A 13003-nucleotide genomic window follows, 5' to 3' on the forward strand; every position below is an offset into this window, starting at 1 on the left:
CCCACTCTACTGATCAGGACACTGAGGCTCAGAGAGCTAAGTGGACTCTTAGGCTTGACATCACAGTCTGGGAAAACAACCGTGACATCATTAGAAAAGTGCCTTGTACCAGCTGTCAAAGTCTAGGCCTTCTGATTGAGCAAGTTTTTATGAGTTCAATAAAAAGCAACACAAATACCTTTATTTCTGGCATCTGTGATGTTTATAATGTCTGGTTGAGCTGGGCAGGACAATAAAGGGATCAGTACTGGGTTTCAGTTAAGAGCTCAAGAGGGGAGTAACTGGAAAGCTGGGTGGGAGGGCCAGGTCAGGGGAGAGCTGTTGGCCCTCTGCCTTCAGAGATGTCTGATGGGCTGCAATCCTGATCTAATCTGCCCAAAGGTCACCTTTATGCCCTAAACTGTCCCTGTTGGCCTCTCCTAGTGCCAAGTTTTCTCTTACAGAGCTGATAGAATCTGAGGGGCTCATCCATCCCTGCCACAAAGGCACCCAAGGAAGCAACTGATTATCATGCACCAAGCCAAGCAGCCACATTTGCTGGCCACCGGCCCATGGCCCACCATCTTCAAGTTCCACAGCTTCTCTTCCTCACAGAGCACAGGTACACTTACTAAAAGAACTGGCATGGAGCGGTAGTGGAGGCATTCAGGTGGAAATTGTCAGTGTCTGAAGTGGTTACTTATGCTCTCAGTCCACAGAAAGAAAAGTACACAAAAGCAGTTTTTATACCTGAATTAGGCTTTTTATCATTTAGGTCAATCTGTCTGTCCATGATCCATCATCAAAAGTATATTCCCTCACTGTGCTGGGCACTGAAATACAGAACCACTCAGTCTCTACATTGCCAGGTAAGAGTTTGCCGTTAAGGGTTCACTGTAAACAGTGTCGTGGTTCACGTCACACCCTCATAAACACAAGTTGCTGTGCTCTGGTTTGCTTCTTCATACGAGAAAAACACAATGAAAGTGATATTTATTTTATTGCATCATTTTACTGACTAGAACGCCAGACTTACAGTGGGTATAAGTATAAAAATAACTATATCCTTACAAATAATACTTTGCTGCTACAATACTGATAATTAGAAGAGGTTGTGATTATAATACAACTTTAAATAGCATTCTCATAATGGATTTAACACAATCAATCAGGGGCTAAGGTATAAAGGTTTGCAAAGACAAATCTAGGATATGGAAACTAAAGAAGTTCATATTCCACCTACATGCCTCATTTAACCGTAAATCCAGCAACACAAACATCAAGAAAACTCACAACAACCCATGTTGAAAGACCCGCCCCCTTTTTTAAAGAAACAGACCAAGGTAATACAGAATGATAAGTGAGTCAGGTTAGTTTCCCAGGCAGACTGGTTCCATTCCATCCCTGTGTGGTCCCATCCTTCCTACCCAATAACTACATCTGAAGTGTATTAGATGTGTCAAAAAAAAAAAAAAAAAAAAAAAAAAAAAAGATAAAAGATAAAACCAGAAGCTAATGTTGACGTCATCTTTAAAAGCCAGACTCTAATGCCAAGGGGACAGAGCCAGTCTAAGATCTATCTCTTTTCCGACCTAAACTGTCACTTTTGGCTTCACACGTTTTTCTGTGAGCAGTTTACACAAAACAGGATAGATTATAACACTATTGCAAAGACATTTTAGCACAACAAATTAACTGGCATTTAATACTTTAATGTTCCTAGTATTTTAACCAGTTTCCTTCTCTGGGCAATGAAGAAAAGAAAAAGAAAAAAAGAACACACACTGTACTCAAAAGCCAACTCTACAAAACCATACATCTTTTTTCAAAAATGTAGACAAGAAACTCCAGAATGAACGAAAAGGTCCCTTCTAGTCCCCACAAGTTTTTACCTAGAAAAATATCTCTGATATTAAGGGTAGTTTTAAATAAGATGCAAACTATTGAAAGTCTTCCTCTCTCCAAAGAATTGCTTTAGTTTCAAAATCAGTGTATCTTAGAACTATGGGTCAAACCCAGGTTTTGGGTGTTTTAGGCTAAACTAAGCCAGGAGCAGCTGGACTATACAACTCCACTTTCTCCAGGCAAAGTTTATGAGCTACAGGGCACCCGGGCACTTCCCCAGTGGGCAAGATGGCTTAATAGAGCCCCCCACCCCCACCCCCACCCCGCCCAAGCCTCCTGCAAGACCCTCCTGTGTCTGCTCTGGGAACTTTCCCATCTGAATAAATGTCATTCTTCAAAGACATTATCTTGCGCAGCCATTCAGCCAGAAGATGCTGCCTTCTCTTTTGGACCAACTTTAACAGTTACCTCTTCAAGAACTTAATAATCACACCTTAGTTTTTGACCCCAATGCTATCAGCCAGCTTGATTTCACTATTTGCTCAGCAATTTTGGCTCTAAATGAAAGAGCTACTTCTGAGAATAAACTTCTGTCAAAGGAGGAAGATTTGTCAGCATTTAAGACATTCCCAATTGATAGTATTCACAAAAATATGCTTCCAATATGCGGAGCCACAGCCTTACTATAGGAACAAGGCAAATTAGCCCTCACACTGACGTCTAAGTCTGGCTGCGTGTGTCAAAAACCCTGGTCATCGCCTTATACTTTTCCACCCAGAGCCACCTTCCAACATGCTTCTTGCTCAGCATGAGCCAGCCATTATTTTCCTAATGATGACCAAAAGAAATAGGTGTAATAATAAACCTGGAAGAACTTTTCCAAAAGGGGACTTAACTTTTTTTTTTCCACTTCATGTCACTAGTTTAGTTATTGCTTAATGACATTATGGTTCTTTAAAAAAAAAACAAAACACTTCTAACTCACTCTTTTGTGCCCTTTGATGTGTGAAGTGCATGGATGGTGAGGCAGGGAAGCATAGTGAGGAGAGCAAGCCAGGCAGGAGTTTGAATCCTGGCTCTCTAGGGCAATACGCTCTCTGAAGTTTCCCATGTCTGAGCAATGGGCACTCTCACGGCCACCTCACAAGGGAGGTGTGAGGCCAACTGCCTTGCACGGAGCCTGGCCACAGTGGGAACACGAGAGATGCTATGTGACAATTTAGATTTCCTATTGCCTCGAGAGCCCTGGGCTGGCTCGTGGGGCAAAGAGGAAATGACATGAGAAATAAGACCTTCTGTTTAAGAGCTTAAACAAAACCCACAGATGCAAGGAGGCCAGTAGGTGAGCACTGCCCTGCTGAGTCACCTTGCTCAGGTATGCTATGGGACAGGTGGGTTCCATCTAGCCCCACCCTCCCCTACAGCAGTTTAAGGGTCTCTTGAGCAGTTAAGTGTCACTTTCCCCTTCCTCCCACCGCTATGCCCCACCCCGCCATGGACACAGAGCTGTGACATTTCTGTGCACATGCATTCCAGGTGCAGGGGCTTACACTGAGCACCTGTGCCCGAGCTGACAGCTATTTGCCAGGGGTGCATCCAGTCCTGTCCCTTCAGTCCAGAGGCTGCTGCCACCCTACCAGGTGTTGCCCCTCGGCAGACAGGACTCTCTGGAGGTACTCACCCCACACAGGAGTGGGGCCAGCTTCTCCCTTCCTCACTCAGGGTGGGTGGGCAGTTGGCACTGGCTGACAGGCTGTTCCCATGCCTTCTTACACCCTCGCATTCTGGAGATGCACTTTCCCCGCCTCCCAGAAACTGTAGATTCTATGTGATCTCAACCTTGCAGGGTGCCTGCTTTTTTCACAGTAAAAGAAAAACATTCTTAATCCACTTCATATGCACAAAACCCATTCACAGGAAAGTATCCTTGGAGCACACAGGAAATTCTTCTCTGGACTTTGGGATTTTTCTCAGGAATGCTTTTGGGACCGAACACTTCACTCTGTGGAGCTTACAGCTTCTGGCCCAGGTATAGGAGATGATTTGTCAGCTGTGATGTCAGCTAAAGGTGGCAGACTCGTAAGCCTGAGAATAGCCCCACCGTGGCTCTGGGTCCTGGAAATGAGCAAGGACCTGATCTGGAGCCAGGAAGCTCAGCCATCTCAAGGCTGTTGGCTCAGGTGAGCTGAATGCAGGAGCCCAGAGCTCCCCAGTTAGATGTGAGGCCATGAGGCACAAAGGGCTGATTGGTTCCACGGAGGTATGCAAGACCCAAGATTTCAAAAAAGTGATGCTCTGAAATGTTAAGTTGGCATCCACTGACAAAAACAGAATTCTGTTTGTGTCTGTCTCATGTGATGAGTGCCATTTAACCTCCAAGAGGTCTCACACCTGCCGTGTTTTTGCAGTAGCAGGTGGATGACTCGTGGAGACCACGGGACACACTTAAAGCTGTCACGATGGTTACATGAGAATGAGGGTTAGATACACTCTGAAGAGGTTAGAGAACCTTGAGGAAACAACTGTGCCCAGGAAAAAGTTGTCCCCAGAGTCCACCCCATTTCCAAAAGTGTCGGTTCCACTGAGATCCAAGCTTCAGGGTGGCAACAGTTCTCTTACCTCTGTGTTCTCTTCATTTCATTCAAAACTAGGATGTTTCAAAGGCAGATGATGAGAATAATCACAGTCCCACAGGAGCAGTTAAAGACAGCGAGCACAGGACATGGCCCCTGGCAGGACCCGTCCATGGCGCAGGCATAATAAGACACATGGAAATTTCCTTCCCAAAGGCAAACGCTTACTTCCCTACCTGTGCAGAAGTCTTTAGTTTTCCAATGTTGACCTGAAGTAGAACCATATTTCTGGAGAAAACTATATAGCAGTATAAAGAAGTACAAATTACTGGACAAACGAAAATAAATTACTTCTTCCCTGAATAAATAGCTTTGAGCAGTTGGTTGAAAGTTTATACCGAGTTTGTGAACAAGATGGGGATACAGTCAAAGACGTAGCCCTCGGATGTAGGCAGACTTACGCGTGGCTCTGTTCCAGCTCCCTACCTTCCTGAGGGATCTGTGAGGCTTCCCAAAGCACTGGCGTTTCAGGAAACGGAACTTGCCTATTCAGCCCATTCCTCTAACCACACTTGGCTGTGGGGACTATGTAAGCTGCTTTTCCCTTGGTGGTGAAATAACAGCTCAAACTCAGCCAGGGTTCAGCTTTCCATTCCCACTCCATGTGTAGCAGCCACGGCCTCCGAGAGGAAGGGCTGAGCCCCAGGCACCACGCCGCATCCTCGGGGCTTAGAAGTGCCCTACCCCCCGCATCCCAAACGCTTCCTCCGGAGCCTTTGCTGAGCCCTAGTGCCCACCCGCTGCTGCTGCTGCTTGCTGGGCCTCACTGCTGGGCAGCTGGGTCCCACGGACTAAAACCAAATGGAAGTTGTTTTGCCCTCATCCGGACTTATTTGAAAAAGTAAGATTTAACTGCAAAGGGAAAAAGGAATTTTAAATCAATGGGTCACCTTGACTGAAAAAACAAACAGGAGTTCTGCACTGTGCCTCACAAACTTCAATAGCTTGTTTTAGGGGTTGGCTTGGAAACTAGCACAAGAAGATCTAGCAACATATTAAACTATTGTACGATCGCCCACAGCATCTCCAAACCTCAGTGGTATGTTCATCACCATCATCTGCTGTTTAGCACATGGGTACTGGGCAGAAAAACAAGTAAGGAGCCAGTATTTTGCTGTAAATGAATCACCAAATTGAGGCCCATGGAAGTGTTCGGGGAAAAGAGACCTTCTTTCTGGAAAAGTCTTGAACAAAATCCAAAAGGAGACCTCCCTACCCAATTCACTAAAGTGCAAACTAAAGAAAAACTGGGTCCTTGCAGTGGTGCCTAATGAGCTGCTCTAGCTGACATCGTCCCTGCAGTCAGCGGCCAGGCTGCAGTCCCTCAGAGACATGCTCCTGGTACTGGCCCACGTCCACATTCACAGTAACAACAAACGAGCAGCCTGTAGTGTCACATCCACAGGTTCCATGTGGCCCCTTCTGCTTGGCCAGGTCCCCCACACCTGTCCCACCCTCTGCCTGCCACTCCAGTGTGGCTGCATAAGTCGGGGGAGCAGCCAGCTTGCAGGGCTCCCCCTGGGGCAGTCCTCAGAGCAGCAGTGGTCTTGGGCCGCTGGCTCAGAGTGACAGGCTCTGCTCTCTTCTCACTTAAAAGTAGTCTCTTCTCCTGCTCTCATCACTGATAAAGGATGGGTTATACTGTCCTGGGAAGATGCATGAATGCCGTGATCCTGGCAATCCAGTGTAGGCCGGATATAGTCCGTTTCGTTCAAGTTCAGAATTCCTTACACTTGTGGGCTGGAGCCGAAGACAAAAGAAAATAAATTCAATTTATTATTCATGGTTTGAAGTTAATAGCTTTTTTTTTTTTTTTTTTTTTAAAGAATGCTGCATTTTAATAAACCTCAGATAAAGGCAGCTAATACACAGCAAAGCAAGGTCTGATGTAGAAGTCAGGACCTTCCCGAAGGCCGTCTCTTCATGGAAAAAACATCAAAGGCAGTCCAATGATTTTAGATTGACATAGAAAAAGACCTTGATTAATTATTATCTCATTATTAGCCTGACCTTTTAGCTTTTCTTCAATTTTTATAAAATATTTTGTTGATTATGCTATTACAGTTGTCCTGATTTTTCCCCTTTGCCCCCCTCTGCCCAGTACCCCTCTTCCCTCCAGAAATCCCATCCCCCTTAGTTCATGTCCATGGGTCATGCATATAAGTTCTTTGGCTTCACCCTTTCCTATACTATTAACTTCCCCCCGTCTAATTTGTACCAACCAATTATGCTTGTTAACCCCTGAACCATTTCCTCTTTATCTCCCTTTCCCCTCCCAGCTAATAACCCTCCAAATGATCCCCATACCCATGATTCTGTTCCTATTCTGGTTTGCTTAGTTGAATTTTGTTTTTATTTTTTAGATTCAGTTGTTGATAGTTGTGAGTTTTGTTGTCATTTTAATGTTCATAGTTTTGATCTTCTTTTCCTTAAATAAGTCCCTTTTTCTTAAATAAGTCATATAATAAGGGCTTGGTGATGATGAAATTCTCTGGCTTTACCTTGTCTGGGAAGCATTCTATCTGCCCTTCCATTCTAAATGATAGCTTTGCTGGATAGAGTAATCTTGGTTGTAGGTCCTTCCTTTTCATCACTTTGAATACTTCTTACTAGTCACTTCTTGCTTGCAAAGTTTCTTTTGAGAAATCAGCTGACAGGTAACTAACTGCCTTTCTCTTGCTGCTTTTAAGATTCTCTCTTTATCTTTAACCTTTGGCATTTTAGTTATGATGTATCTCGAAGTGGGCCTCTTTGCATCCATCTTGTTTGGGACTCTGTGTTTCCTGCACAGGCATGTCTATTTCCTTCACCATTAGGGATGTTTTCTTTCATTATTTTTTCCAAACAGATTTCAAACTTCTTCCTCTTTCTCTTCTCCTTCTGGCACCCCTACGATGCGAATGTTGGAATGGTTGAAGTTGACCCAGAGGCTACTTATACTATCTTAATTTTTTTGGAGTCTTTTTTCTTCTTGTTGTTCTGATTGGTTGTTTTTTGCTTCCTTATGTTCCAAATCATTGATTTGATTCTTGGCTTCATTCTCTGCTGTTGTTTCCTTGTAAATTGTTCTTTATTTCAATTAGTGTGTCCTTCATTTCTGACTGGATCTTTTTTATGCTGTTGAGCTCCTTTCTAAGCTCCTTGAGCATCCTTATCACCAACGTTTTGAACTCTGCATCTGATAAATTGCTTATGTCCACTTTTTTTAGTTCTTTTTCTGTAGTTTTGATCTGTTCTTTCATTCGGGCCATATTTCTTTGTCTCCTCATGTTGGCAGCTTCCCTGTGCTTGTTTCTATGTATGAGGAGGAGCTGCTATGACTCCCTGTCTTGGTGGCATGATCTAATGTAGCAGGTGTCCTGTAGGTTCCAGTGGCACAGCCTCCTCTATCACCCAAGCTGGGTACTTGAGGTGCGCCCTTCATATGAACTGAGTACACTCTCCTCTTATAGTTGAGCTTTGACTGCTTTTCTCAAGTTCATTGGAGGGATTTACCTAGGCCAGTCAACTGCAAGGACTGGCTGTAACCACTGACTACCAATCTCTTCCCTCCATGAAGGATCAGTTACGCAGGTGCAAGGTGCTCCAATGTGGTCTGTAGCTGTCCACTGTTACGCACGCTCTTTGGTTTCCTGGGTGATGTAGGCCAAGGTCAGCCTACACCTGTGTTCTGCCTGGAGCCACCCTGCATAAACTACAAAGCAATCTGAGATGGCTGCTATTTATGCTTCGTTTGGATGTTCCCTGGCAAAGCCAAGTTGTGAATGTAAGTTGGCTGCTGCTAGTGCTGGGCCTGGGGTCCCTTAGCAAGAGGTATGAGTGTTGGGAGATCAATGAGCCAGCTATTGCTTGTTCGAGAAGATTTAAGAAGTTGTGAAGCATGAGCCAAGACCAGCCATTCATAGGAAAAGTCACTGTTAACAGCTTGGGTGGGCCCATGAGTTTGGTGGGACAGTCTCAGAGGATCTCCAGGGTGGGGCAAACAGTGTTAGCCAGGTTGATGGTGTTTCAGATATGGCCCCAACCTGCCATCTCTGTGGCTCTGTTGGGGAAGGGTTTGGAAGAGAGACAATGGCCTCTGTCAGTACCTCTGTCTGGGAGAAAGCTGTCCCCCAGCTCTCACCTTGATGCCAGACATTTCAGTTTCTCCCTGTGTGCCACTGGTGCCTTTCAAGCTGCTACCCTGGTGTTGGAGCTCAAAGGCAGTGAGTCTGAGTAAGTCTGTGTGTTTATTCTTTGAGGAGCTGTTTGAGACCCCAGCAGTTTCTTCTGCCAGCTCAGTCTCTGCTGGTTTTTGCAGCCAAAAGTTATGGGGACTTATCTTCCTGGCACTGGAACCCTGGTCTGGGGATCCTGGTGTTGGTTTGGACTCCTTCCTCCCAAGATATCCCTCCCAAATTTTTATCCACCACACATGGACGTGGGACCAGCCAGTTCTGTGTCTTCATCCCTCTGACCAGTCTGGATGGATGTGGTTTCTTTAGTTCTGTAGTTATAAGACTTCCATTCAACTCGATTTCAGACAGTTCTGAGTGGTGGTTGTTCTATAGTTTCATTGTAATTTTGATGTGGTTGTGTGAGGAAGTGAGCCTTGTTTACCTCTGGTGCCACCTTGACTAGAAGTTCTAGCTCGACCTTCTAAAAAAGTGTCTTTCTCTGTGGCATTAGCTGAACTCAACTCTGTGAAAGGTCATATGACCCCCTGTCAGAGGTGGACTTAGGACTCCAAAGCAGGAGGCCAACAGCAATTCTTGGTATCTCTGACCAGGTCCCAGTTTAGTGAGTTGTGACTACCTATATGATGTGCAAAAGAAGCTCCCTGGGAATGACGTGGCTACTCTGGGGAGGCTCTCGTTTGGGGCCACCAGCGGATAATGCTTGCCTGGAAGAAATAAAGTACTAGATGCTGCATATAACTAACACAAATCCTAGGAAACCCCACTGTACACCTGAGACTGCTGTGAGTGATGGCACTATCACACAGGTGACAGATTCATGCCATAGCTTAAGCTTCGCTTCTACAGAGTACTCAGCCCCTTTTTGAAATGAAAATGGGGTTCATTTCAGTTCTTGACTCTTAACTATTTAAGGCAACCCTTTATCTAATGCCATGGAAGCACACAGCGGGGTGCTGTGACTCTGCAGGCCTGTTTGTGGCTATGCGGAGACACCGCGCTGGGGTTTAGGACACCCCAGCAAAGGGTGTGAGTGTGTGGTCACTCCTGGGTAAGACTCCTGCTTAGCTATGGCTGCAGTTATTAGAGCAAAAGGACTTTCTTAACAAATAGAAAACAAAACAACCCCCCAATGTGGGAATATCAACAGACCCATATGAACTAGATAGAGCTAAGTTTGTGTCTACGTTTATCTGTGCCCTGTCTTCTTGTTCTTCCTCCAGGTTTAAATTTCTCAGAGTCCATTGAATCAATAGCTTTCTTAGCATAAACAAACTTGCCCTTCCCATCCAAAGTCCGAACCCTTACGGTTAATCCCAATAGCAACAAGAGGGGTTGTGGTTTCTGTCACAGGATTGCCTACTGCTATCAGATCCCTGCAGGGCAAGGTTTCATGTTTATTGCTATAGCTCAAACAGCTCTACACGGCACGAGAAATCACCTGACATCTATTTGTTTTTCAGCTCAGATATTCCTGTATGTGTTTGCTTTATGACTGACATAGTGTAATGTGAAATGTGCTGAGCAGTGCGTGGGACTATGACATGGATTATTCAATGTGGGACAGAAGAAGCAAAGGTTCAAGGGAATCTCTGATATTTCCAAGTGACGCAGTCCAGGACTGAGCGTAGCAAATTATTAAACACCTACTGAATATATAATCTTCTAAACTTCTGAGAAATGCTGGCTGAGGGTGATATTGAATTGTTCTCTTTATAACTTTCTCCAACCCCTCAGTTTGAACTACCCAACCACATGAGGTAAGGTAAAGTGAGGCAGACAAGAGGTAAAAAGGAAAGGGCCAAAGGCTAAGTATCACCAAATTATTTCTTTCTCTCTTAGTCTCCAATCCTGTAAGTTAAAAGCAAGGTCAATAACAAGAGAGCTACTGCTACAACCCCACAAAACTAATGTGCTCTATGGAAAAAGCCTTCGTATCTCAATGTCAAAACTAATAAATACCATGCAAATAGACCATGAGTGAATTGAATATTAAACTATGTGAATAAGAGGCTTAGGCCATCATTCTCTTTAACCCTTAACTAGCTGTAGAGCTCTTGCTACAGCAAAACAGAATCCCTTTAATTCTCAGCAAAAACTGGAGTCAGAAATGAATACACACCGAGTAATACACATCTGTCATCTGGAGGAGGTTTTTGGTACTTCCATTCTCATGCATTTCAATAGCTTCTCTGCCCCAATCTTGTGAGCGAGGGTTCTTGGGGTACTCAGCATATGGGGACATTTGGAAATCTCCACTTTTGAAGATGAGTTTGCTTATGTCATTTTTATTCTTCCTGTGGGGTAAAAATATATTTGAAAATTTGAATAAGTTTTATTAAAAAAAATGATATTAGTAAAAGCACCATTGAGTATTTTACAAGGTAAGTTAGATCTAAAGCTACCACTATATTTCTTTGTAGCTGCCCACTGAGGAATGTTATTATTGCTATTATTTTGAGTATTTGCCTAAAACAAGTAAAATGGCAATTAGGTACAAGAAAAGATGCAAAAAAATCTCCGATCCTAAGAACTCACATGGGAACTTCTAGATCTCACACAGATTTACTAAAACAAGAGCTCTAGCTTGGTGTACAGATAGGTTCCCCAGGCCACATTTTGCTATTAGCAAAGCTGGGACTAGAACTCAGGCCTTCCGACTCCCCTGGCTAGTGCTCTTTTACCACATGAAGCTACTTCACGAACCATGAACAGGATGTTTTGTTTGCACAAAAGCCTACCTATTTATACACCTACATATAGTCTCAGGTCAGTGTGAGAGTTCACTGGAAGTTGTTAGCTTATGTTGTTCACCTACCTATCAGACATCTTTCTTCACATTTGTGCTGGGTAAAATAATCTGAAGTTTCTTCCTTCTACCTCATTTTCCTGTAAGTAAACTTTCTGGGGAAAACATGAAATAACTCAAGGTCATAAAACCAAATGTTCAGCATGTGGCTTAGGTGTTGTCCCTCTTGCAAGTTCAGAACAGGCCCGCCACTGTGTTGCCCCTGGAGGGGGGCAGGCATCTGGTCTCAAATAATGACTTACTTATTCACAACTAGCCTCTCTTTCCAGTGACCAACAGTCACAGGCTCCTTCCCTAAACGACTACACCACCTGGTACAGGCCCCTTAGCAAATTGGAGGTGTATGCCCTATGGTACACTCAGATTTTGTCTCTCCAGCTCATAACTGTGGCCCCAGAATTTTATTTTCACTCATACACTTTATCTTTGATCACTTGGTAGCAACTTTGTAACTGACAGGCAAAGGCTGTACCATGAGGCCTGTATTCCGGATTGGGCAGTTCTCGCTGCAGCCTTACTGGAGATGGACGATATCTTCAAATGTCTTTCGTGTGAATGGTTGAAACAAGAACTTGCTGTCTTGGTTAAGTTCCCTCTATCTATTATGTCACAATAATCCCTGATATTTATTATCATCAAAATCAAAGGTCATAATGTTTCCTTATCTGAATAAATACTCACAGAGAAGGGGAACCACTCTGTCCTTTCTCTTTCTCTTCCTTTCCCAGTAGAAACCCAGTCCCACTGGCTTCCAGGAAGCCCAGAGCCAAGCACACTGCTGAGTTTCTGCTCATCCATGTGCCTGCTACAGCTTCTCTATATGCTCAAGTAAATATTTCAGGTAACCCCTTTCCTATCTGTTGGCTTGTTTTAATTTGTCCATTTAAAGTATTGATATATAATCAGTGGTTTTTAGTACATTCAGAATTGTGAAACCATCATCACAATCAATTTTATAAGTTATCACCCCAAAGAGAAACCCCATAATCCTTAGCCATCACTTCTCAGTTCTCCCCACTGCCCACCCAGCCCTGGGCAACCATGCATCTACTTCCTGTCTCTATTGGATTTGCCAATTTGGGACATTTCATATAAATGGAATCAAACACTAGGTGGTGGCTTACTTCACTTAGCGTAATATTTTCAAGGCTCATGCACATTATAGCATGTATCAGTATTTCTTTCCTTTTTATGGTTGAATAATATTTCATTGTATGGCTATGTCACATTTTGCTTATCTAGTCACCAGTTGATGCATATTGGGGTTACTTTCACCTGTTGGCTATTATGAATAATGCTACTATGAACATTCATGTACGTGTTTCCGTGTGAACATAGTTTTCATTTCTCTTGGTACATACATAAGAGCGGGAGTACTAGGTCAAATGGCAACTGTTTAACTTTCTGAGGAACTGCCAGACATTTTCAAAGTGTTCCATCATGTTCCATTTCCACAGCAATGTATTAGTGTTCTAATCTATCTACATCCTAACGCCAACACTTGTAGTTTCCTGGCTTTTAACTTTTTTAAAAATAGCCATCCTAGTGGGTGCAAGGTAGTA

The 13003-nt window shown here is 43.9% G+C and overlaps 1 protein-coding gene across 1 annotated transcript in view; it reads right to left on the reverse strand.

Moving 5' to 3' along the window:
* Positions 1-2783: 2783 nt before the first annotated feature.
* HEG1 (heart development protein with EGF like domains 1) overlaps positions 2784-13003 on the reverse strand; it is a 95441-nt gene continuing 85221 nt past the window's right edge. Inside the window, exons 17-18 of the mRNA XM_090277781.1 lie at positions 10755-10929; positions 2784-6197 (exon numbers count right to left, since the gene is read on the reverse strand). Coding sequence (XP_090133907.1) covers positions 6048-6197; positions 10755-10929 — 325 coding nt within the window. The 3' untranslated portion in view covers positions 2784-6047. The remainder of the gene's footprint in view (positions 6198-10754; positions 10930-13003) is intronic.

This window comes from Furipterus horrens, unplaced genomic scaffold (genome assembly GCF_987537825.1).
Source record: "Furipterus horrens unplaced genomic scaffold, mFurHor1.1.pri manual_scaffold_1, whole genome shotgun sequence".
Taxonomy (NCBI): domain Eukaryota; kingdom Metazoa; phylum Chordata; class Mammalia; order Chiroptera; family Furipteridae; genus Furipterus; species Furipterus horrens.